Source organism: Bolinopsis microptera, chromosome 13, assembly GCF_026151205.1.
Source record: "Bolinopsis microptera isolate Bmic1 chromosome 13, MBARI_Bmic_1.0, whole genome shotgun sequence".
NCBI lineage: Eukaryota > Metazoa > Ctenophora > Tentaculata > Lobata > Bolinopsidae > Bolinopsis > Bolinopsis microptera.
In genome coordinates, this window is record NC_087084.1 from 16071877 (window position 1) to 16099531 (window position 27655).

General features: G+C 40.0%; 1 protein-coding gene across 1 annotated transcript; it reads left to right on the plus strand.

Moving 5' to 3' along the window:
* Nucleotides 1-167: 167 nt before the first annotated feature.
* On the plus strand, nt 168-26637 carry LOC134825269 (uncharacterized). Its single transcript, XM_063837426.1, has 13 exons — nt 168-234; nt 4800-4916; nt 5221-5319; nt 5794-5913; nt 6100-6158; nt 6715-6754; nt 9909-9967; nt 10668-10793; nt 11130-11278; nt 12034-12125; nt 21686-21773; nt 25001-25057; nt 26067-26637. The coding sequence occupies exons 1-13, from the start codon at nt 207-209 to the stop codon at nt 26152-26154; spliced, it is 1122 nt and encodes a 373-aa protein (XP_063693496.1). The 5' UTR covers nt 168-206; the 3' UTR covers nt 26155-26637.
* The last annotated feature ends 1018 nt before the right edge of the window (nt 26638-27655 follow it).

The window sequence follows — 27655 nt, forward strand, 5'->3', positions numbered from 1 at the left end:
ATGTTGCCTCCACGGATGTTGAAGGTGGCAAAGCTGATCATTAACGCAATGGTTGTTGAAAAAGTTGATTTTTTCAAAATTGTTTTATTTATTTGATTTTTCAATAATCTATAATATAATTTACTTATCATAACTTGTAACCTAAGCCAATCATCTACTACAGGACTCAACATGAGCTTGTTACGTCGTGGGTAGTTGATTTCTATATGTACCCCAGACCATTTGATGATGAAGGTAAGTATCATAAAAGACATAATGTACATAACAAAATAATTAATAGCTTTATACATTATACAGTGATGTGCACTATTACTATACATCATTAACGTCACTTGACAGAATTTCACATGCAAGTACTAAATGCTTCACTACATCACTGCAACATTGTCAATGAAACAAGAAATTTCAATGAAACAAGAAATTTAATTTTAGCACATTTTACAGAATAAAAAGATGTAAAACAATTCATAAAATATAATGCCCATTTGGTGTATGACTTTTTGTCCTTGACTGCTTGTTTGGTTTTGGAAGGACAGGTAACTAACGGGGCAAGGAATGCGCGTGCCTGGGAGCTTTTGCACACACCAAAACGCTAGTTCAGTTAAGTTTTTAGAGACAAGGCTCACATTAGGACTATACGAAAAATTGTTAGCAGACATTAGGGGTTCTGTTTAAAGTTTTTACTATCTAGGTTGCAGTCTTGTTGTGACAAAAAGTCTACACTAAAACATGCTTGATTTTATATTGTGTAGTTCAAGGATTAAAAATGCACCTTCAAGGTGGATATTGGAGAGCAGGCGAAAGATTATGGCTTAAATTTATCAATGGTTATAATAAGCTATAAATATTTTAAACTATACAATGCTAATTAAAAATTTCTTTATACTTCATTCTCAAATTAAAATTTAAAAATTCAAAAATATACATTCATTTTATTAAAACTTTCTCACACATACTTTACTCACAGGACAAGACTTGGAAAACAGTAGCCTAGGGTAATTTAATTTAGATGTGTGTGACCAGCCAGTTATAATGTTTGGAAAATAATATTTGTGCAGTCAAAGTCTTTTACGGTCCAATCAAGCAGGGCGTGGTTATGTTGATTAGCTAGTAGCGCACGTTTTAGCTTTCCTCGCAAGCACATTACACTAGTAGTAAAATCAGTCATTCTGAACTTTGGGGTTAAAATGTTAAAAATTTTGGTTGATCTAGTGTTGTGATTGTCAGGTGGGTCTGCCTGACAGATTAGAAGGCAGGGTTTCCTTGATGAACATGTGTAACCCTCATGTAAGGATATTGGAGCACGGAATTTCATTATCTTGTAGAGCTCCAGGTAACTGTGGTATGTATATAGATTTTGTATAGCTAGAATATTATTATGCTTGAATATCGGTTTGGTGTGCTCTTTTATGAAGAATTTTTGGTCTAGTTTCTGGTGTCCTATAGGCCTAGTACGTGCACAAGTCTTAAACTTATCAAGGTACGCCAGTCTATCACCAAATAGTACTCTGAGACAGTACTTCTGAGCAGTAAATAATGAGCTTATACGTTGCTTCGCTGCCCCACCCCATACAGATATACAGTAGGAAAGATGTGATTCGAACAGGGTATAATATAATTGTTGGTGTAGAAATTCTGGAAGGGAGCAGCGGAGTCTACATAAAGTGGATGTGGAATGATTTAGAGTTCGCTTAAGAGCTTTGATGTGATCTTCCCATGATAGGTTCTCGTCAATTATAACACCCAGAAATTTTGCGGATGAAACCTTTTTGATTGGAAAGTTGTCTATAGTTAGTACAACTTCAGGGTGTGATAAAATCTCTGATTTAGAACCTGCCATGGTGGGTTTGAAGTGTATGTAGCAGCACTTGGACATGTTTATATGTAACTTATTCGCTCTCATATAAGACTGTAATGATGACAGAAGCTCATTTCCTCGTTCATATGCCTCACGTTTTGTTTTGCCGACAACAAATATATTGGTATCATCAGCAAAGGTAACAAATGATCCTAGTTTAGAACTGTTTGTGATGTCGTTCATATAAAGAAGAAATAGGAGAGGTCCAAGAATTGAACCCTGCGGGACACCAAATTGAATAGATAGGGTATCTGATTTTTCTCCTACAACTTCGGTGTATTGTTGCCTGTTTGTCAAGTAGCTTTTTATGAGGTTATTTGCAACTCCTCTCACTCCACATCCCTCTAATTTTATAAGAAGTGTTGAATGATCGATGGTGTCAAAAGCTTTGCTTAGGTCAATGAATATTCCTAAAACATGATTCTTAAGTTTAAGAGATTTCGTAATTAAATCTACAGAGTAATTAACTGCATGAGATGTAGAGTGAGATTTCCTAAATCCAAACTGTGTCTTCGATATAACTCCCTGGGAGCTAACAAATCCGTATATTCTAGAATATATGAGCTTTTCAAAGATCTTACCGAAGACGGACAGTGTGGAGATAGGACGGTAGTTCTCGATTTCTTCTGGGTTACCTTTCTTATATACAGGTGTTATTTTACCAGTTTTCAGGACATCAGGAAATATACCTTGGGTCATAAGGATATTGAAGTAATTCGACAATACAGGTGCAATTACATGAGATGACTTTTTTACTACACTTATGGGAATGTCACTGGCTTTACCATTTTCGAACTCGCTTATGATTTTCAATATTTCGTTCGAGGAGCAATCTTCTAGCCTAATATTTTTTTCATTTCTTGGGTTCAGGAAGTCATAGAAAGTTTTCATGGGTAATATATGCAGGCCATTAGATAGATTATTCAGTGTCTCATTAAGCTTTGGTGCAATAGAGACAAACCAAGCATTGAATCCATTAGCAATTGCTCTTCTATCAACTATTCTTTGGTTATCAATGATAAATGGGGGCTTGGTTTGCCTCTTCTTTTTGCCCCTGAGTTCGTTAATAATTTGCCAGGTTTTCTTGCTGTTTTCACAGTTGTTTAGAATTTCGTTACAGTAATGCCAACGTTTGGCAGCTTTAATGATAGCTTTGAGCATCCTACGATAATCACTAAATACTTGGTAGAGCAATATATTACCACCAGGGTTCTTGTTAGTAACAGTGTCAGACCACTCCTTACGCAGTTCATGCTTCCTTTCTACAGACTGGATGATACTGTCTGTAATCCATGGGTTAAGTTTGGGAGTTCTTTTTGTCACTTTTGGTACCTCCAGTTTGCAGTGTTTGTCAAGTGTCTGGTCAAAACATGCCGTAAACTCATCAAATTCTATTGAAGGAGTGAGCTGGTTTACCTTCACTTCAAGTTCAGTTACAAAGCTTTTTAATTTGGAACTCGAGTAATCATAATAGCGGACATGTTTCTGAGGTTCTGTATTGCGAGGGGTCTCTACTGAAGTGAAGGTAAATATAGGGGCATGCTCACCAAGCCGTTCTTCAATAACACCTGATAAGACTATATTCTCAATTTTATTTGTTAAAATGTTATCGATGCAGGAACTTTTACAGTTTTGACGAAAATGTGTTGCAATGGAGATAGTCGGGTAAAAGCCATTTCTGTAGAATGTATCCTCAAAGAGCTGGGAACTGGTAGAAATATTAAGTATGTTTGAGTTAAAGTCTCCCAACAAATTGACAGTTTTCCCATTTAGCTGCTTTGCAAGTAATTCAAGGGTTTCACAAAAGCTATCAAAGCAGCCATTGGGGGGTCGGTAAATGACTCCATGAACAATTTTGCAGCCTGCGCTATCTGTGGTTTCAACAAAGAGGCTCTCAATATTTGTAGTATTTAAATGGTCAGATACATAGAGTGCAACGCCTGTGCCTTTTTTCTTACCTGCCAATGTTTCTTGATAGAATCCTGTGTATGCTGGAATTTGGTACAGGCCCTGCTGTGCAGGATCAGTATTGGTTTCAGCAAGACCAATCATATCAAACGAGTGCCCTATACTTTTGAGTTCAATTAGGAAGCTATCAAAGTTAGATGCATTTCCATCTATATTGTAGAATAAAGTTGATAACATAGATTTTTTTGAGGAATTGAGCTGCTTGATTGCATTTAAGAACTCGGATTTAGAGTAGCGACGGCAACGTTCAAGTACAAGGGCATATGATGCAATTAAGGCATCCTCCTGGTTTCTGTTATCATAGAATCTATCAGAATCAATAGATTCCTCATCAGATGGAAATGGACAGTACCGTTCCTCTGCAGAACTGGCACACTCGCAGCACATCCATAGTCCATTTTTGCATGAATATTTAGCTGCTTTGAAACACTTAGTATGGATGGCATTATTACAGTTTTCATTGTAGATGTCTTAGACGTATTTGAAAGGAAAACAAATTAGGAAAACAAATTTAAATTTTGGTATTTATTAATAACAATCAAAACATATCATATCATAAAAATAAAGCCGCCCGTTGGTTGACTGCCTCACTAAGGTAAATATTTTAAGCTTGAAGGTGCCCTGCGCATTTACAGAACCTCATGCGGCAATCACATGATCACGAGGACCTGTGAGCGCCAAATTTAATTTAAAGTTTCTAGAAATCATACATCACTACGAGTTACTCATGCTTTTGAATTATAGGAGTGCGGATTGTCAGGTATTCATTCATTCATACTTAATCGGTTTAAAGCTGTATATTTAGAACTCACTATTGTTTAAACTATGAAAGCAGAACGTAGATAATGGACAATATACCGACGACAAAAGATAACCATGTGTAAGAAAACAAAGAACTGAGATAAATTACAAGAGGGTCTATCAAGTAACACCATAGTATAATACCGGACATTTCTATAAACTTCCATCTCAGAAGCGTGGAGAGAAGCGTGGACATGCAAATTCAGTTCGAAGTCACACACTCTAGCATCATGGCTTGTGCAGATTCTCAACAAAGGAGCTCTCGGCCATTGGATCAATCCCAAACACGGTATAAGGCGGTATACTATTTTTCCATCGATTTTCGTTTTAGCTAGGCCAAAAACGGAATAAAGCGACCATTTAATGGTCACCATTGGGATTGACAAAAAAGAGTGATTTCTCCTTGTTCGGTACACTTTGTTTAACCTTAAAACTAATGTTAAGTGTTAAACGACTGGTCATTAGAACTTTTGGAGGAAATTTTTTGAAAACATGAATTGTTTTTACAAACCCAGTTTATTATCAATAAGGAAGCAGCTTTATTTAAAAAGACAATTTAAAGATATCATTTAAAGTAATGGCATTCATTATAGGTACGTTTGAGTTGAATTGGGCAGAGGCAGCCCAAAACTGGTACAAGGCTAAGAAGAGACACTCTAGAATTGAAGATGCATCACACCTTCTACACAAAGGTATGCATATTAAGATGCATCACACCTTCTACACAAAGGTATGTTTATCACACCTTCTACACAAAAGTATGTTTATTTCATCACACCTTCTACACAAAAGTATGTTTATTTCATCACACCTTCTACACAAAGGTATGTTTATTTGCATCACACCTTCTACACAAAGGTATGTTTATTTTTGAAGTTCAAAGAGAGCTACAAATGGGATTAATGTAAGTTTGTCTAGTTCAGGACTGGTACGATGAGATAATTAGCAGAATTGAATTTTGGGTAATTTTTCTTTTACCAATACCATTTCAATGAGTTTTGGATTCTGCAACTTAAAGGCGGTGATTCGTAAAGTTTTAAAAATGTATTACCTTAAAAGCCATATTTCTGAATTCAATCCCGACCAAAGTTCTCGGCAAGTCTTATTTTTCATTTTTGCTTAGTTTGTTAGTCAGCTGCTTTTTTACAGCAAAGTAAATAACCCAGGTATACAAGCAGCTTTTCCGAAACTGGAGGAATTAAAAAGAGAACGGACGGGTCACCAGTGTGTCAGAAGAAGTTTTAAGATCAGCGACGATATTTGCAGCACTGTCCAGGCTATCGTGGGTCAGTACACATGCAATAGGTGGACCAAACGATGATCCAATAGAATCTGCAATGTATTATTTTCAATAAGTTGCTATAAGTTGCGTATAGCTTGAAATTTTAAATACCTTATTAACTATCTGTTTTACTTAACTATTATATAAACTAATTCTAATAACTAGAAAGCAAATAATCAATCTTCTTCAGTTGGTACAAGTAACAAGGAAAGGAAGAGATGTAAATGCAACAACTCCCAGTCTCTTCCGGTTAGCCTCATGAGATTAAATATTATGCTCTCTAAATAAACTACTCCCTCTCCCTCTCCCTCTCCCTCTCCCTCTCCCTCTCCCTCTCCCTCTCCCTCTCCCTCTCCCTCTCCCTCTCCCTCTCCCTCTCCCTCTCCCTCTCCCTCTCCCTCTCCCTCTCCCTCTCCCTCTCCCTCTCCCTCTCCCTCTCCCTCTCCCTCTCCCTCTCCCTCTCCCTCTCCCTCTCCCTCTCCCTCTCCCTCTCCCTCTCCCTCTCCCTCTCCCTCTCCCTCTCCCTCTCCCTCTCCCTCTCCCTCTCCCTCTCCCTCTCCCTCTCCCTCTCCCTCTCCCTCTCCCTCTCCCTCTCCCTCTCCCTCTCCCTCTCCCTCTCCCTCTCCCTCTCCCTCTCCCTCTCCCTCTCCCTCTCCCTCTCCCTCTCCCTCTCCCTCTCCCTCTCCCTCTCCCTCTCCCTCTCCCTCTCCCTCTCCCTCTCCCTCTCCCTCTCCCTCTCCCTATCCTTCTCTTTCTTTTTCTTTCTCTCATTCTCCCTCTACATCTACAATTTAAGAAATTTCAGACGATGTGGCCTCTGTCAGAGCACCTATTAGGATTTGATTGTGAGTTTCATATGGAGCAAATGATCGCTCACGCTGTTATTTTTATCTTGATTTAAGTAGAGTGTGCAAATAAGAATTAAAATTGATAAATTTGATGCAATTTATAACAAAAAATAGTAATTTATTGTGAATTAATCATTTAGTTTATCACAATGATAGGTTGGATCGTTATGGTAGTATGATATTTTAGTATAGTTACACTTCAGGGGGACCTTAAGTCAGTTTGCAAACGTTTGGGCTTATTTCTCAGTCACTGAGTGCCCGATTGAGTTAATTGAGTTTGTGTAATTTGTAAAATCAGATGACTCAGACATAAAGCATAATGGGTTTGGTGCTAAATCAGATGACTCAGACATAAAGCATAATGGGTTTGGTGCTAAATCAGATGACTCAGACATAAAGCATAATGGGTTTGGTGCTAAATCAGATGACTCAGACATAAAGCATAATGGGTTTGGTGCTAAATCACTCTACACTGGACCGTGAAACCAGGTTGATGTATTTCACATGATAGTCAGGTGATTGGGTTGCCATTTATAACAAAACGGCCAGGTAGCGCAGTTGGTTAGCCAGCTTTGCAATCGTGAGATTGCGGGTTCAAATCCCACTGCCTGCCTGGTCGTGGGGTGAGTGTCGTTGACATTCAGCTAAGGATCGTGAGTGGTCTATGCAGCCCCCCGGTCTACTCAGCCGAATACTCGAGAAATCGGGTGTGAGGGTTAAATGAGGAGCTGCACATTGCAGCAAAGTCTCGGGCGAAGAAAGTATGGTACACACTACCTTAACCGTCACTGGCTAAAAACAAATCCTTCGGCTTCCTGTAATTGGCTGGTTGCACTTGTGTAACAATATGGCTGTTGGAATACTCCGAAGTAAAATAAGTAAATCAAAAATCATCAAATCAAAATATAATGACACAAACATCATCACACATCATCAAAAATATATCTACTAAAGTTTTAAAAATATCTTAAATCTATTGGCCTAAACAACCAAGATAAAATTAATCTAATTTACATACTTTCCACTACTATATAAGTTAATAAAGCGTTTCTTAGCAACATGAGGATTACACACAAGATATTCATTGTGCTTCTCTTTATTAGTAGCATAATTTAATCCCTCAATTTTTCATAATACTTCGTCCGAAACATACCAAAAATGAATATCATTTACGGATCCGTTTAAAATAGTCTCTTTTTTGAAAGCTTCTAATCTTATTTTAAAACTTAACACAGTCCCACAATTCTTGACATCCGAGGGGAGTTTGTTCCAATAAGGTCTCACCCTCTCCGGAAGAAAAGAACTGTGGACTTTCTTCATTTTACTGCTACTTTTACTGCATCTACTGTTTGATACCACATTAAAACCAGATCTGCTCATACTGAACAAATCAGCTCCGTAATTGGCCAAACCACTTATCATTTTAAAAGATTCAATGAGTGTCTAGATAAAAAATTAGACCGCACTATGGGAATCGTGCAGGAAGCCTATTTAGGGCGTCATGTCACATAGTTGATACACTGATACTATTAAATGATCGGTGATTACCCGATAAATTTTTGTATGCTACATCTAATAACCTATTGCATTATATAATCAAGAGGCTTGCATATGAACATATTGACATGGGTGTAGAGTTGAGCCTGTACGGAACCTAGTAGTTCCAGTTCCTTGTTTAACTTGCCGTACTGCAAGGACATCCACTACTTTAGCCCGGCGAGGCACATAGCTCACATATAAAAATTAGGTTTCGCCTCCAAAATGGTGAAATGAGTAGTTACAATATCTGCAAAGTTACACGTGTCAGACAATAATGTCATATCGTGGTCCGGTAGTTTCATTGCGTCCTAATATGTATATGCCTAATCGTTTGTACACTAACTTATGGGCCCCCATATAGTGCATAATGCATATTGCATATTGCATAGTGTATAGTGTATAGTGTATACATCCAAAAATATATATATAATATATTTCAAACAAAGAGAAACACTCAAATTGGCGGGCAAACGATCCGTTTCATGATATGTAGAAAACAATACCAATCCTCAGTGCCAAATAAGAATAATGAATTTTAGAGATATGATATGTTGCTCCTTTATAAAATACTTTTTATCGATTCAAATTATGGTCAAGTGACAGGATATAAAACATTTTCAAAATTTCAAAAAACTTCAAAACATTGTTCTCGTCCAAATTTTAGAATTGTCTGTGGAGTAGGATATCTTTTGTTTTAAAAAGATATATCTATACTAATAATCTAAATAAATCTGTGTGTGTGTGTGTGTATATATGTATGTAAAATTCGGCCGGTGGTAAGTGGTTTAATTGATGGTTTTTCTACCACAAATGTGACATAAAATTGCTCACTTTTTCTCGCTCCTCGCTCTCTCTCCCATTACTGTATATGCAGCGTTGGTACATGAATCATAATTAGGTAGGTAGGTAATTAGGTTAGCCACAAATAATACTATAAGCTTATTAGGAGTGGAGGGCACTGATTGCGGTCTGTTTGGACTGTAGAGAGAGTTCATTCTTTCATACGACAATGTTATGCGTGTTTTCAAATATAATAGGCGGGTGTATACTTTTGCATTTCAACTGCGATAGTGAAGTCCCGGCCGTAGGCACGGGTTAGACTAGTATATATTATATAATTCGAACAATCGAAACAAATCAAATTGGCGGGCAAACGACCCGTTTCATGATTTGTATAAAACAATACCAATGGGCACTGATGATTGGTATTGTTTTATACATATCATGAAACGGAATACGGATAGTTTGCTCGCCAATTTGATTCAATTGTTCGAATTATAATGCTCCTGCTTAACTGCAGTCGAGCACTCTCTTTGGGAAACCAAGCATCAACTATTTATTAATAAATATATAATATATATACATATGTATATATACCATACTTAACTTGATGGTTCTGTCTGATATGAATTCAACATTCTTTTGATTCTAATTAATGTTGATGTTAACTGATTAGATTCACGAGCACGATTTAAACGAATTAAATTATATTTATTGTATGAAAAGCATTAATATGACATAACATTGAACATTTATATTCTAAAATTGGCCAGTTTTGTCCTAACAATTGTTTAACTGAGTCAATATGTCTTTAGTCCCAAATATCTTTCAGCACCGATCAAAGTGACACCTGTGAGAGATAGTACCTATCAGGATTTAGCCCGCGCTGCAGTAAGTTTATAGATTAGTACCTTTACTTACTTTGGGTCCTCTAAGTTGATAGATTAGTAACTTTACTTACTTTGGGTCCTCTAAGTTTATAGATTAGTACCTTTACTTACTTTGGGTCCTCTAAGTTTATAGATTAGTAACTTTACTTACTTTGGGTCCTCTAAGTTTATAGATTAGTACCTTTACTTACTTTGGGTCCTCTAAGTTGATAGATTAGTACCTTTACTTACTTTGGGTCCTCTAAGTTCATAGATTAGTAACTTTACTTACTTTGGGTCCTCTAAGTTTATAGATTAGTACCTTTACTTACTTTGGGTCCTCTAAGTTGATAGATAAGTAACTTTACTTACTTTGGGTCCTCTAAGTTTATAGATTAGTACCTTTACTTACTTTGGGTCCTCTAAGTTGATAGATTAGTACCTTTACTTACTTTGGGTCCTCTAAGTTGGATGATCCTCTGTACTATCTTCTTTACTATCAAATACTAATCTGCAGTTTTGTGCACCAATCAATATATACAGCTGCCTGGTTACAGTTACCTGGTTACAGTTGCCTGGTTACAGTTGCCTGGTTACAGTTGCCTGGTTACAGTTGCCTGGTTACAGTTGCCTTGTTACAGTTAGATACAATTATAACAATATATAATATACATAACAATTACTAGTAACCTAGTTATTAGTAACCTAGTGATGCTTATCAGGAAAGTCCCAGTAACGATGAGATGATAAAGTGGGTAATGAAGAGTGGACAGAACCAGTTACTGCTAATCTACCAGTGGGCAGTAAAACTCCCTGACTTCTGCGCTCTTGCTGAGGGGGATCAAAAGGTATATCAGTCCGGATTAAACTCCCTCAATGTCATGAAAACCATCAGATACCATTAGAACCAATCGCCGGCAATATATTGGTTTCTGATGGTTTTCGGTCAGAGTTCTTGACCCAAAAAATAAAATGGTCTACAAGCACATTTGTCAGAAAACGGCAAATATTTTTAAAATCTTGACAATCTATTTGAAACACACTCTATCGTATCATGTATGGTTGGGGTCTGCAAAAATCGGAAATGTGGAACTAAAAATGTGACCCCCTCTCCCTCCCCAGAACTACTATTTTTCTAAAAATATTTATTGTTCATACTCTACCTGTTATATAATTCACTGTAGGTTTTGCTAAAAAGTGTGGTGAACGAGCTGTTGACTGTAAAACTAGCGTACAGAAGTGTTGACCTAACACAGCAGTTGCGTCTAGGAACTGGCAAGATAATCGACGTGGGACTGATCAGAGAACACTTTACAAAGTCCCTTGCTACCAGGTAAATTACCTAGTTACAGTTGCCTGGTTACAGTTGCCTGGTTACAGTTGCCTGGTTACAGTTGCCTGGTTACAATTGCCTGGTTACAGTTGCCTGGTTACAGTTGCCTGGTTGCAGTTGCCTGGTTACAGTTGCCTGGTTACAGTTGCCTGGTTACAGTTGCCTGGTTAAGGTTGCCTGGTTACAATTGCCTGGTTACAGTTGCCTGGTTACAGTTGCCTGGTTAAAGTTGCCTGGTTACAGTTGCCTGGTTACAGTTGCCTGGTTACAGTTGCCTGGTTACAGTTGCCTGGTTACAGTTGCCTGGTTAAAGTTGCCTGGTTACAGTTGCCTGGTTACAGTTGCCTGGTTAAGTGGTTACAGTTGCCTGGTTACAGTTGCCTGTTTACAGTTGCCTGGTTACAGTTGCCTGGTTACAGTTGCCTGGTTACAGTTGCCTGGTTACAGTTGCCTGGTTACAGTTGCCTGGTTACAGTTGCCTGGTTACAGTTGCCTGGTTACAGTTGCCTGGTTACAGTTGCCTGATTACAGTTGCCTGGTTACAGTTGCCTGGTTACAGTTGCCTGGTTACAGTTGCCTGGTTACAGTTGCCTGGTTACAGTTGCCTGGTTACAGTTGCCTGGTTACAGTTGCCTGGTTACAGTTGCCTGGTTACAGTTGCCTGGTTACAGTTGCCTGGTTACAGTTGCTAGGTAACAGTTGCCTGGTTACAGTTGCCTGGTTACAATTGCCTGGTTACAATTTACTAATTACAGCGTAGTGAAGAACATCGTGAGCACATTGAACGAGTTACGTCTGAGCGATTTGGAATTTGCTTTGATGCAGCAGATAATTCTCTTCAATCCACGTAGGTATACTACACACTACACACTATACACTACACATTACACACTATACACTACACATTACACACTACACACTACACACTACACACTGTACACTGTACACTGCACACTACACACTACACACTACACACTACACATTACACACTACACACACTACACACTACACACTACACACTACACACTACACACTACACACTACACATTACACATTACACACTATACACTACACATTACACACTACACACTACACACTACACACTACACACTACACACTACACACTACACACTATACACTACACATTACACACTATACATTACACACTATACACTACACATTACACACTACACACTACACACTACACACTACACACTACACACTACACACTACACACTACACACTACACACTACACACTACACACTACACACTACACACTACACACTACACACTACACACTACACACTACACACTACACACTACACACTACACACTACACACTACACACTACACACTACACACTACACACTACACACTACACACTACACACTACACACTACACACTACACACTATACACTACACATTACACACTATACATTACACACTATACACTACACATTACACACTACACACTACACACTACACACTACACACTACACACTACACACTACACACTACACACTACACACTACACACTACACACTACACACTACACACTACACACTATACACTACACACTACACACTACACACTACACACTACACACTACACACTACACACTACACACTACACACTACACACTACACACTACACACTAAACACTACACACTACACACTACACACTACACACTACACACTACACACTACACACTACACACTACACACTACACACTACACACTACACACTATACACTACACACTACACACTACACACTACACACTATACACTACACATTACACACTATACACTACACATTACACATTACACACTACACACTACACACTACACACTACACACTACACACTACACACTACACACTACACACTACACACTACACACTATACACTACACATTACACACTATACATTACACACTATACACTACACATTACACACTACACACTACACACTACACACTACACACTACACACTACACACTACACACTACACACTACACACTACACACTACACACTACACACTACACACTACACACTACACACTACACACTACACACTACACACTATACACTACACACTATACACTACACATTACACACTACACACTACACACTACACATTACATACTACACACTACACACTACACACTACACACTACACACTACACACTACACACTACACACTACACACTACACACTACACACTACACACTACACACTACACACTACACACTACACACTACACACTACACACTGGTACTAAAAGAATACTGTACTGTTATCATGACAATAAATATTACTGTAGTCGTAATTTGCCGGTGTGGTTGTAACCTAGTAACAGATACGTTCCCTTACAAGAGACGAAATACGACTCCTCGATTACTAACCCAAGTTACCTCAAAAATGTATCCACTTATGTTATTAATATGGCCATTGTGATTTTTACCCACAAATAAAAATAATGTGTCGTAAACACCGAGACTCTATCATGTGTAATTCGACTCTGCAGTTTTTAATGTGTATTTGATGATGTATCAAGTAATCAGATTCAGTAATATAATACAGGTCATGTATGACCACAGTAGTAACCACAGTTAACATGGCCCAAAAGAAAAACAACGCAACTGAAGGTTAGAGGTACCTTGTATTTCCACAGAACAAGTCACTTATCAGACCAGTACATATTAGAGTCCCAACCGGTTGCCAAGCAGTGGTTACAGATTGCCAAGCAGTGGTTACAGGTTGCCAAGCAGTGGTTACAGGTTGCCAAGCAGTGGTTACAGGTTGCCAAGCAGTGGTTACAGGTTGCCAAGCAGTGGTTACAGGTTGCCAAGCAGTGGTTACAGGCTGCCAAGCAGTGGTTACAGGTTGCCAAGCAGTGGTTACAGGTTGCCAAGCAGTAGTTACAGGTTGCCAAGCAGTGGTTACAGGTTTCCAAGCAGTGGTTACAGATTGCCAAGCAGTGGTTACAGGTTGCCAAGCAGTGGTTACAGGTTGCCAAGCAGTGGTTACAGGTTGCCAAGCAGTGGTTACAGGTTGCCAAGCAGTGGTTACAGGTTGCCAAGCAGTGGTTACAGGTTGCCAAGCAGTGGTTACAGGTTGCCAAGCAGTGGTTACAGGTTGCCAAGCAGTGGTTACAGGTTGCCAAGCAGTGGTTACAGGCTGCCAAGCAGTGGTTACAGGTTGCCAAGCAGTGGTTACAGGTTGCCAAGCAGTAGTTACAGGTTGCCAAGCAGTGGTTACAGGTTTCCAAGCAGTGGTTACAGGTTGCCAAGCAGTGGTTACAGGTTGCCAAGCAGTGGTTACAGGTTGCCAAGCAGTGGTTACAGGTTGCCAAGCAGTAGTTACAGGTTGCCAAGCAGTGGTTACAGGTTGCCAAGCAGTGGTTACAGGTTGCCAAGCAGTGGTTACAGGTTGCCAAGCAGTGGTTACAGGTTGCCAAGCAGTGGTTACAGGCTGCCAAGCAGTGGTTACAGGTTGCCAAGCAGTGGTTACAGGTTGCCAAGCAGTGGTTACAGGTTGCCAAGCAGTGGTTACAGGTTGCCAAGCAGTGGTTACAGGTTGCCAAGCAGTGGTTACAGGTTGCCAAGCAGTGGTTACAGGCTGCCAAGCAGTGGTTACAGGTTGCCAAGCAGTGGTTACAGGTTGCCAAGCAGTAGTTACAGGTTGCCAAGCAGTGGTTACAGGTTTCCAAGCAGTGGTTACAGGTTGCCAAGCAGTGGTTACAGGTTGCCAAGCAGTGGTTACAGGTTGCCAAGCAGTGGTTACAGGTTGCCAAGCAGTAGTTACAGGTTGCCAAGCAGTGGTTACAGGTTGCCAAGCAGTGGTTACAGGTTGCCAAGCAGTGGTTACAGGTTGCCAAGCAGTGGTTACAGGTTGCCAAGCAGTGGTTACAGGTTGCCAAGCAGTGGTTACAGGTTGCCAAGCAGTGGTTACAGGTTGCCAAGCAGTGGTTACAGGTTGCCAAGCAGTAGTTACAGGTTGTCAAGCAGTGGTGACAGGTTGCCAAGCAGTGGTTACAGGTTGCCAAGCAGTGGTTACAGTTGCCAAGCAGTGGTTACAGGTTGCCAAGCAGTGGTTACAGGTTGCCAAGCAGTGGTTACAGGTTGCCAAGCAGTGGTTATAGGTTGCCAAGCAGTGGTTACAGGTTGCCAAGCAGTGGTTATAGGCTGCCAAGCAGTAGTTACAGTTGCCAAGCAGTGGTTACAGGTTGCCAAGCAGTAGTTACAGGTTGCCAAGCAGTGGTTACAGGTTGCCAAGCAGTGGTTACAGGTTGCCAAGCAGTGGTTACAGTTGCCAAGCAGTGGTTACAGGTTGCCAAACAGTGGTTACAGGTTGCCAAGCAGTGGTTACAGGCTGCCAAGCAGTGGTTACAGGTTGCCAAGCAGTAGTTACAGGTTGCCAAGCAGTGGTTACAGGTTGCCAAGCAGTGGTTACAGGTTGCCAAGCAGTAGTTACAGGTTGCCAAGCAGTGGTTACAGGTTGCCAAGCAGTGGTTACAGGTTGCCAAGCAGTGGTTACAGGTTGCCAAGCAGTGGTTACAGGTTGCCAAGCAGTGGTTACAGGCTGCCAAGCAGTGGTTACAGGTTTCCATGCAGTGGTTACAGGTTGCCAAGCAGTGGTTACAGGTTGCCAAGCAGTAGTTACAGGTTGCCAAGCAGTAGTTACAGGTTGCCTAGCAGTGGTTACAGGTTGCCAAGCAGTGGTTACAGGTTGCCAAGCAGTAGTTACAGGTTGCCAAGCAGTGGTTACAGGTTGCCAAGCAGTGGTTACAGGTTGCCAAGCAGTAGTTACAGGTTGCCAAGCAGTGGTTACAGGTTGCCAAGCAGTGGTTACAGGTTGCCAAGCAGTGGTTACAGTTGCCAAGCAGTGGTTACAGGTTGCCAAGCAGTGGTTACTGGTTGCCAAGCAGTGGTTACAGGCTGCCAAGCAGTGGTTACAGGTTTCCAAGCAGTGGTTATAGGCTGCCAAGCAGTGGTTACAGTTGCCAAGCAGTGGTTATAGGTTGCCAAGCACTAAGCAGTGGTTACAGGTTGCCAAGCAGTGGTTACAGGCTGCCAAGCAGTGGTTACAGGTTGCCAAGCAGTGGTTACAGGTTGCCAAGCAGTGGTTACAGGTTGCCAAGCAGTAGTTACAGGTTGCCAAGCAGTGGTTACAGGTTGCCAAGCAGTGGTTACAGGTTGCCAAGCAGTGGTTACAGGTTGCCAAGCAGTGGTTACAGGTTGCCAAGCAGTGGTTACAGGTTGCCAAGCAGTGGTTACAGGTTGCCAAGCAGTGGTTACAGGTTGCCAAGCAGTGGTTACAGGTTGCCAAGCAGTAGTTACAGGTTGCCAAGCAGTGGTTACAGGTTGCCAAGCAGTGGTTACAGGTTGCCAAGCAGTGGTTACAGTTGCCAAGCAGTGGTTACAGTTGCCAAGCAGTGGTTACAGGTTGCCAAGCAGTGGTTACAGGTTGCCAAGCAGTGGTTATAGGTTGCCAAGCAGTGGTTACAGGTTGCCAAGCAGTGGTTATAGGCTGCCAAGCAGTAGTTACAGTTGCCAAGCAGTGGTTACATGTTGCCAAGCAGTAGTTACAGGTTGCCAAGCAGTGGTTACAGGTTGCCAAGCAGTGGTTACAGGTTGCCAAGCAGTGGTTACAGTTGCCAAGCAGTGGTTACAGTTGCCAAGCAGTGGTTACAGGTTGCCAAGCAGTGGTTACAGTTGCCAAGCAGTGGTTACAGGCTGCCAAGCAGTGGTTACAGGTTGCCAAGCAGTAGTTACAGGTTGCCAAGCAGTGGTTACAGGTTGCCAAGCAGTGGTTACAGGTTGCCAAGCAGTAGTTACAGGTTGCCAAGCAGTGGTTACAGGTTGCCAAGCAGTGGTTACAGGTTGCCAAGCAGTGGTTACAGGTTGCCAAGCAGTGGTTACAGGCTGCCAAGCAGTGGTTACAGGTTTCCATGCAGTGGTTACAGGTTGCCAAGCAGTGGTTACAGGTTGCCAAGCAGTAGTTACAGGTTGCCAAGCAGTGGTTACAGTTGCCAAGCAGTGGTTACAGGTTGCCAAGCAGTGGTTACAGGTTGCCAAGCAGTAGTTAAAGGTTGCCAAGCAGTGGTTACAGGTTGCCAAGCAGTGGTTACAGGTTGCCAAGCAGTAGTTACAGGTTGCCAAGCAGTGGTTACAGGTTGCCAAGCAGTGGTTACAGGTTGCCAAGCAGTGGTTACAGTTGCCAAGCAGTGGTTACAGGTTGCCAAGCAGTGGTTACTGGTTGCCAAGCAGTGGTTACAGGCTGCCAAGCAGTGGTTACAGGTTTCCAAGCAGTGGTTATAGGCTGCCAAGCAGTGGTTACAGTTGCCAAGCAGTGGTTATAGGTTGCCAAGCACTAAGCAGTGGTTACAGGTTGCCAAGCAGTGGTTACAGGCTGCCAAGCAGTGGTTACAGGTTGCCAAGCAGTGGTTACAGTTGCCAAGCAGTGGTTACAGGTTGCCAAGCAGTGGTTACTGGTTGCCAAGCAGTGGTTACAGGCTGCCAAGCAGTGGTTACAGGTTTCCAAGCAGTGGTTATAGGCTGCCAAGCAGTGGTTACAGTTGCCAAGCAGTGGTTATAGGTTGCCAAGCACTAAGCAGTGTATACAGGTTGCCAAGCAGTGGTTACAGGCTGCCAAGCAGTGGTTACAGGTTGCCAAGCAGGGGTTACAGGTTGCCAAGCAGTGGTTACAGGTTGCCAAGCAGTGGTTACAGGTTTCCAAGGAGTGGTTACAGGTTGACAAGCAGTGGTTACAGGTTGCCAAGCAGTGGTTACAGGTTGCCAAGCAGTGGTTACAGGTTGCCAAGCAGTAGTTACAGTTGAAAAACAGGGTCGAGGGTCCCGTTTTATAAAGTCGAGAGACCAATATAAATAGCTACAAAAAGAGCATTCGGAAGCTTAGCTATGGGTAATGTTTTCGGGATTCTGCATTTTTGGGCTTCATAGGTATGGCAGCCATAGGGACACCAGAGGGTTTTCGGGGGCCACGACCCTCTCAGAAGCACGGTAACTCACTCTAGCTTGTATCTCATAGTTACCTAGTTACCTAGTTACCTGGTTACCTGGTTACCTGGTTACCCACGACCCTCTCAGAAGCACGGTAACTCACTCTAGCTTGTATCTCATAAGGTGACTCCTCTTAATTGTTCCGAAATACTTTGTACTTTTCCACTATTTGTTTCTCTGAAGTAGTTTTGAGAAATCCAACTTTCCCGCTAGTTTATCGGAACACATAGCCAACATATTTAAACAGCTTCCAGGCAATTTGTCTCTGGAAAGTGGAAACGATACTATTTTGAGGAATCATGACAAGGCTTGCGCCTTTTTTTTATTAAATACTTTTCAAATTTTACAGAGTACAGCAATAGATGAATATAAAATAGAATCGTTCAAAATATCGCCCCCATCTGTAAAATATGATGGGCACCCAAACACGGTAAACACATAGTGAACTATGTCCGCAGTAACTTGGACCCATTACATCGAATTAATCTAAATCCAAAAATTTATGAAAAACTATTTAATAACAAACAAATCCATGGTGAATAACTGTGGATATATAGTCAAAATTGGTATTTCAATACGTCAAATTCCAGATACATTAGATACAGGTCTGATATGGTCATTAATGTGTGAGGTGTGCGGGTGAAGTGTGATATGATGTTGAAAGTATAGGAAGGTAGATAAAAAAATTAATAAAACAAAAATAATAATAATATGGGGAGCAAAGAGACTATGCTAGGCTGTTGTTTCACTATCCAATAAACATTTCCATAGATGCTTAGTGACCTCAGCTTTGAAAACACTTGTAGACACAATCTGTCTTACCTGTAAAGGGAGTCCATTCCACAGTATATGAGTTCTGTAGAAAAATGATTTTGCCAGTGGGCTATTTGAGGTACATAAGGTGTGTGAATTCTGACTTAACTTAGGTAAAATTGATGACACAATAGACAGACTGTCGAGGTGGCAACGTCTTAGTCGAGAAGTGCCCTGATATAAAGTGAGATAGTGAGGCAGCCATACAGGAATTAAATTGTTCAGAACTTTGTGGAAAAAAATAAGATCATTCAAGTCAAACTTTTGAGACAAAGGGAGAATGTCGACAAGCTTGCACTTTTTGACATATTGCTCAGGTGGATAACTGCGGCCCTCTTCAGACAGAATCCATTTAATAGCTCTCTTTTGGAGACTTTCTAATTTATCACTAAGTGATTTATTACAAGGGCGCCAGATTATGGAACAATTTTCGAATTGGCTACGAACCAGGGAGAGGTAAAGCGCCCGGCGACGTTTCTGATCAATGACAATATGGCCATCTCTTCTGACCATACCAAGTTTTTGGCAGGCCTTAGTATAAATTCTGTCGCACTGACTATTCCAACTGAGCTTAGGAGTAACATCGACTCCAAGATCTTTTTCTAACTCTACATACACAAGAGGAGAGCCATCAAGATTATATGCGAATGGAGGAGATAAAGATGGTTTTCCTGAAACAATAAGCACTTTACATTTTGCTGGATGGAATCGCATTTTGTTTCTAAGTGCCCAGTCAGAGAGATAGTCTATATCCATTTGTAAATTGGTATTATCAGAAGATGAATGTATTTTACGCCAGATTTTTGTATCATCGGCATACAAAACAATATCAGTATTATCCGAAAGGCCAAGAGGAATATCATTGATAAACAATACAAAAAGTAAGGGACCAAGGATAGAGCCCTGGGGGACACCAGAATTAACTGAGAGGGTAGATGACATCTCATTACCAATAACCACTCTTTGGTAACGGCCTTGAAGGTAATTGGTAAGAAATTTGAGAAGTGTACCATCAATGTTATATAAGGTCTTTAGCTTATGAAGAAGGATATCATGATTTACAGAATCAAATGCCTTAGCAAAATCAAAATACACAACATGATTGATAATGTTTTCGTTAAGAGACAATGCCAGGCTATCACAAAAATCAACCATATTGGTTGTGCATGACTTGTGCTCTAGAAAACCATGCTGCCTGGGATCAAGAAGGGTACTTGTCAAAGAAAGCAGTTTACGTTTAACAATGCGCTCAAAAACTTTCATGACTAAACTAGTAAGGGATATTGGTCTATAGTTTTCAACCTCACTTTTCTTACCTTTCTTAAATATTGGGACAACATTTGCAAGTTTCCATTCTTGTGGAATGTAGCCGCTGTTGTAGGATCCACGAAAAATGCATGTTAGAGGGTAAGCTAAACCTACGGAACAATTTTTTAGAATTTTACCGTGTATGCCATCTGGTCCCTGGGCTTTATTTGAATTAATATTTGAAAGAAGCTTACGAACATCCCGATGATCGAAGTCAATATCAAAATCAACATCATTGACATAGGAGATGTCAGTGTCATAAAGTGAAGGATCCGAAAACTGGTTATAAAAGAAAGAATTGAAAAGTTCAGCTTGATCTTTGGGATTGAACCGAAGCTGTCCAGAATAACTAACATTCCATCAGAAAATATTGATAAAATTACAAATAAACTATGAAATCGTTAAACTTTAGCGCGCGCGTAAGTTCAGCGTGTTGGTAATATCTTACAATACACATTTTTTATAATAATGAGGGGGGGGTCCAAGGGGAACTTTGGGGAACTTTGGGAAAGTCCCCCAAGATTTCTGAAGTTCCCCAAAAAAAAGTTCCCCAAAACTCCCCAAAGTTCCCCAAAATTCCCCAAAATTATTCAAAATTATTCAAAAATATTCAAAATTATTCAAAATTATTCAAAATTATTCAAAATTTCTCTAATATACATTAATACCCATTAATGTTAACATGTATGTTATTATAAGGTATAATCTTAACTTACTTGTTGATACTTGCAGCATGATAATTTTTTTGGCATGATAATTTTTTTGGGGAACTTTGGGGAACTTTGGGGAATTTTGGGGAACTTTCTGAAGTTCCCCAAAAAAAAGTTCCCCAAAATTCCCCAAAATTATTTGTTTCATTGATAATTTTTTGGGGAACTTTGGGAAAGTCCCCCAGGTTTCCTGAAGTTCCCCAAAAAAAAGTTCCCCAAAACTCCCCAAAGTTCCCCTTGGACCCCCCCCCTAATGAACTAGAGATCACGTGTGGTTTGTTAATTGTCAAGAGTAGGGAAAATATTTGCTTGTATTGCAAGGAATTTATACTCTTGCGGCTGATATCTTACTGGGCGGCGCTCAGCCTGTCATTCCGCCGAATCTCCACTCGGTTTACGAACATAATAGCCTGGGGTCCCCAGGTAAACTCTATCTAAATGACTACCAGTAGGCAGTAACCATAGTAACCAAGAAACCGTAGTAATCAAATAACCGTAGTAACCATAGTAACCAAATAACCGTAGTAACCAGGACTTATTCTCATTTCAGATACCGACGGACTGAGTGATGTGAATAGCACCAAACTATCGCGAAGAAAAATCTACCGACTCTTGAGCAGCAGTACATCACCTGACAGGTAGCGTGCTTCTGTTGCTAGGTAACTGTTGCTAGGTAACTCTTGAGCAGCAGCACATCACCTGACAGGTAACGTGTACGCCGTGTAGGTATTACAGTTTACCTGACTACATTCTTCCTGTCCAGAAAATGAACACGGAAATGTGGCTAAAATATCCATTTAATCATGAGAATTGGAAATGTATCATTAAACTCATCGTTTTTTACAATGCCTATAATATCTCAACTGGGACTTACTTCCTTAGGAATTGCATGCAACAATGTTTCTATACATTAATTTTACCAAAACCCATAATCATGGGTAGAGTGGACCGCTGCCAGTGTCTCTCTTTCTCAAACAAAAGGAAATGATATTAATTTGATTGACCGTTCTCAAATGCAAAATGATACCGAGAATGAAATCGGTCGCTCGCTTTTCCCATTCATTCACGGCTTACGAATTGTATAAATAAGTTTCGATTGATTACGTCAATCAGATGCTGTAAAAATCTCTTTGGGTTGCGTTCGGGTCGATACCTAGTATTTCGGGGTAAGGGACAAGGGTGGTAGTTATTACTTATTGAACAAGCTGAAGTTTATTGAATCTTCATTGCTGATTGCCGAGTACAGCTGCCTTTGGGTAGTTCTTCTTAATCTATTACAATTGTAAATGAATGGGAAAAGCGAGCGACCGATTTCATTCTCGGTATCATTTTGCATTTGAGAACAGTCAATCAAATTAATATCATTTCCTTTTGTTTGAGAAAGAGAGACACTGGCAGCGGTCCACTCTACCCATGATTATGGGTTTTGGTAAAATATCATCTCTTTTTGATTATAATGTCCGGGTACTTTATAAAGTCGAAATATAAACTGATATCTTCATTAATAAGGAGGAAGTTTCAACGATTTCGAAATTTTTCCTTTAAAAACATTTCCTTGTGTTTAGGTAAACATATCGGTCGATCACTGACTGAATATGCCACTTAATACTCATTTAAGTTGGCATTAAATTCATATATAATGACATTAAACTGTCGTGGCAAAGCAGAATTTGTTGGAAATCACGAATGAGCAAAATTCTCACCTTTCGCACGTGCAAACTTTGAGCGGACGTTGCGTGCGCATCCAATATTGAATCGCCGTACATTTTTGCATGTAATTGTTTTATATATAGCTTGATAAGCATGCAAAGTTTCAAAGTATTCCAAGAAGAACTGTAATTTTCTATCAATTTGGGCGTGTCCCCACGTGTGCAACTTTTCGATTTTCAACTTTAAAACTAGCCTAATGCACAATTTATACCTATAGGAAGCAGAACTAAGCTCCACAACCCAAGGCATGGCCCAACACCAGAGAATACTAAATCGCAAAATTGACGTTTTTATAAAATAATTCTTCAAAAAAGCACAAACTTCAATGACGAATATCTTTATGAAGGAGCAAGCTAAAAAACTTTCCGGTAGATTTTCAGAATGCTTGAACAATTATTCAAGGTGAAAATTTCCTCAGATTTTGAATAAAATTACTCCTTAATGGTTTAAAATTAATTTTAAAAGTTATTACTTTGTCAAAAATCAAGTTTTAAAAACGGTTAACTTGATGACGTCATCAAGGGGTGTTCATGACGTCAAATAATTTGTTTATACAATGTAAACTAAAGTGTAAACAATTATTTGCAAGACCTGTGGTCGGAAATGGCTTTATCTTTTATACTTTTGAATCTATGGACACTTAAATACAGGCTACAATTGACTGGCAAAACGTCTATCCCTGAATATATGTATGTATCACGACAATCTATCGTAAAACAAGGGTTCTAGAAAACCCATTTCCCGATGCTCCTGAAACCTGAAACTTTTTTTGCAGTCGATTTGGTCAACGTCTAGACGGCCTGAAAAATTTCAGATCTCTAACTCAATTTTAACATGGTTTTTAAGGCACCTGAATATGGCGATTTTGGGTTTTTTACCGTATAACAGTGCTGGCGAGTATTTTATGCAAATTTCTTAAAAATCTCAACATAACTATTTTTTATTCCTGTCATCTTTGACATCAAATTAGAATGTTTTGAACTAAAAATAAATCTGCTGAACGACTTCCGATGAGTCTTAATGCCTGGAAAACTCCTGCCGGAGGCGGCGGCCTTCGGCCGCCGCCTCCGGCCGGAGTGCACGCTTCGCGTGCACAAAAGAGGCTTGTAACGTGTACCAAAGGGGGTATAATAGTAAAGGGGGCATAATAGTAAAGGGGGTGTAATAGTAAATGGGGAACATAGTATACCCACAATAAATGCAACGGTCGTGCTTGCCAGCACTGTGATATGTAGCTCATGTTGTAGAGAATTTTCTACTGAACATTTTGATGCCAATATTGTCATATTTCGAAAAATTGGACTTACTGCCTTTTCTGAGAAAACGGCAGTATTTATACGTCCAACAAGCCTATATAATAGTGCCTATTTATTTTATTTTTTACTATAAAACACGAATCAAAACAACTTAATCAATCAAAACAACTTGATCTACACACTACACACTACACACTACACACTACACACTACACACTACACACTACACACTACACACTACACACTACTCACTACACACTACACACTACACACTACACACTACACACTACACACTACACACTACACACTACACACTACACACTAATAAAACAAATATTTAATAAAACAAATATTTATTTTTACGGCACAATCAAACAATATCAATAATAAATAAATCAGGGGAGGTTTGAAGAGGTTTCAAGTGCCGAAGGCCACTGCTTATCTTTAGGATTTGAGAGTGACCTGTGCTTGAAACCCCCTCAACCATCCACTACGTCAATATACTTATTATACAAAATATATAGAAAAATATAATAATCTAAAATTACTTATTGGTTTAGTTTGGTGACATAGGAGAGCCCAGTTGAGTTTTAGTTTAGATTTAGGTTTTAAATCATAGTTTAAAAGGTTAGCCATGTTTCATGGCAGAGAGAGATATCATGTGTGCAGAGCCGTACCGGATGTAGAATTTGAGATATAATATAGATTAGTTACCATGTATTAGGGTCATCTCGATTTTGGAGGGATAGCAAGTGCTTTTTAAGGTTAGATTTAATAATACACACTACACACTACACCTAATCTCCTTGTTACGACATCGTCCTCACAACAATCCAAAAAACAACAGTCTTGGTCTGCATTAGCATAAATTGTGTCATATAATTTAATTAATTTTTCAGATTTGCGGAAATGTTGCTCATTCTTCCAACAGTTCAGGGAATTGCAAATAATTTTAAGTGAGTTGAAACAGAAATTTTTATAATGCTACAGTCAGATCCTGTAAAGTGAAGCGGTATTAAGGTATTAGTACTGTTGAAATATGTACATTGTATCTATACAGTATACATTGTATATATTGTATATTGTATATGTATGATATGCGTGCAAGAAATTCCTGAGCTGAATAGGGCCGGTAGCTCAATTGGTAGAGCACCAGGCATGTAACTCGGAGGTTGGCGGATCATACCCGCCCCGGCACTATGCCGGCCCATGATTTTCCGAATCGCTTACCAGTGGAAATCTAGTCAATTCAAATATCTGCTTATATGCTTGGTATTCATGGTCGATAAAATCACAGCCCAACCACATTCTTGACCAGATCACATGTGCATACGACATCCTTGGGAGCCGTCAGTTGAGCTTGCTCTCTGACTCGTGGGTTGAAAACATCGTGTACAGTACTTCGTGAGTAGTACAGTACTTCACAACGATAATCCGCCTCCCCAATCGCAAATTAAAAACATTACACACAGTATGCACACTCACAAATATGGCAGTGAGTATCCCAGCTGCATATAATGCAGTGTACTAATAGCAGCAGATATGAGATAACGACACGATTGCTTACTGATATGCGTGCAAGAAATTCCTGAGCTGAATAGGGCCGGTAGCTCAATTGGTAGAGCACCAGGCATGTAACTCGGAGGTTGGCGGATCATACCCGCCCCGGCACTATGCCGGCCCATGATTTTCCGAATCGCTTACCAGTGGAAATCTAGTCAATTCAAATATCTGCTTATATGCTTGGTATTCATGGTCGATAAAATCACAGCCCAACCACATTCTTGACCAGATCACATGTGCATACGACATCCTTGGGAGCCGTCAGTTGAGATTGCTCTCTGACTCGTGGGTTGAAAACATCGTGTACAGTACTTCGTGAGTAGTACAGTACTTCACAACGATAATCCGCCTCCCCAATCGCAAATTAAAAATATTGTATATATTGTATAATGTATTTTCTAGGGAGCAGCTGCAAGAACACTCAATGCTCGGAATTCCTAAATACATGGAACATTTTATGGAGATGGCAAACTTCCAACAAAAACTGTAGAGGATAAAGGGAAAGTGACTTCGCTATCACACAAACTTTAGAGATCAAAGTAAAAGTGACGTCATCAGAGAGTGACGTCATCAGAGAGTGACGTCATCAGAGAGTGACGTCATCAGAAAGTGACGTCGTCAGAGAGTGACGTCATCAGAGAGTGACGTCAGCGACTCTATAAAGTAGGGGATGATTTATGTCACACTCACAGAAGTACAGAGACAACATATAAGTGTGGCAAATTTTTGCGAATAGTGCAATATTGAAGATTGTCAATCGTCTTATAGGTACAGCAAGACTCAAGAGTGCGGAAAATTTGACGATTAATGCATGATTTTTTATGTGCAGCAAAGTATGGGGAATCTTCTTCAATTAGACGTCATAAAAATATGTTGATTATAACCATAATTATGGAAATATCGATCTTATGTCTTACCTTAATATAAGGTACACAACAGTACCCACTACCAACTTTTTAAAGCGACAAAAATTAGGCAGAATTATTCACAAATTTCGGAAAACAACCGATAGTGCAAATAGCACCCAAGAAAAAGTTCGGCAATTTGCAATTCTGCACCCACCGCACTTATACGTTGCAGAAATATAATATTGTCATACGTTGAACGACAAGCATGAAAAAATGAATACAGAGATATTTAGACACGATTTTGGGCAAGTTGTCCACAAAACTGTTAATTATTATGCTAATTTGTATTTTTCCGGTGACTGCTAACGATTTTTAGTGTTTTTTTATTCAAAGAAAATTGTGAACTATAATCTTTGGCCTCGCAATAAACTTCAGAATGTTTGATTTGTTATTAAATCACTTTTTTTATTTGTTTTTACTGGAAACTGTACTATAAAAACCAGATTCTTACTCTACTGCAAAGAAACACTTGTATCACGTGGTGACCCCCACTGTCGCTTCACTATAGTGAAGCTATACCTGTAGAGTTTCGACGATACAGGGGGAGCCGAGCACTCGTGCGCGGCGGGTCATACAACGTATGACAAAGAAACACAAGGATGTTCCAGGTAGGTGATATGACAGTAAAATTCACACAAATGGTTCGTCGTGTTGCCTTGCAACTATATCTGGGAAGATTAAATGATCAAACAGATCTCGAAATATCTGACTTGAAAGTGTAAGGGTAAGGGTTAAGGTTAGGGTTAGGGTTAGGGTTAGGGTTAGGGTTAGGGTTAGGGTTAGGGTTAGGGTTAGGGTTAGGGTTAGGGTTAGGGTTAGGGTTAAACTTCAGAATGTTTGATTTGTTATTAAATCACTTGTTTTATTTGTTTTTACTGGAAACTGTACTATAAAAACCAGATTCTTACTCTACTGCAAAGAAACACTTGTATCACGTGGTGACCCCCACTGTCGCTTCACTATAGTGAAGCTATACCTGTAGAGTTTCGACGATACAGGGGGAGCCGAGCACTCGTGCGCGGCGGGTCATACAACGTATGACAAAGAAACACAAGGATGTTCCAGGTAGGTGATATGACAGTA

What these genes read in the sequence shown, in the direction of transcription:
- LOC134825269 (XM_063837426.1), top strand. Translation starts at nt 207, where the DNA reads ATGTACCCCAGACCATTTGATGATGAAG. An exon ending in TTGCTGAGGGGGATCAAAAG is followed by an intron (nt 10,794 to 11,129) that starts GTATATCAGTCC and finishes AATTCACTGTAG; the next exon opens with GTTTTGCTAAAAAGTGTGGT. An exon ending in GATAATTCTCTTCAATCCAC is followed by an intron (nt 12,126 to 21,685) that starts GTAGGTATACTA and finishes TTCTCATTTCAG; the next exon opens with ATACCGACGGACTGAGTGAT.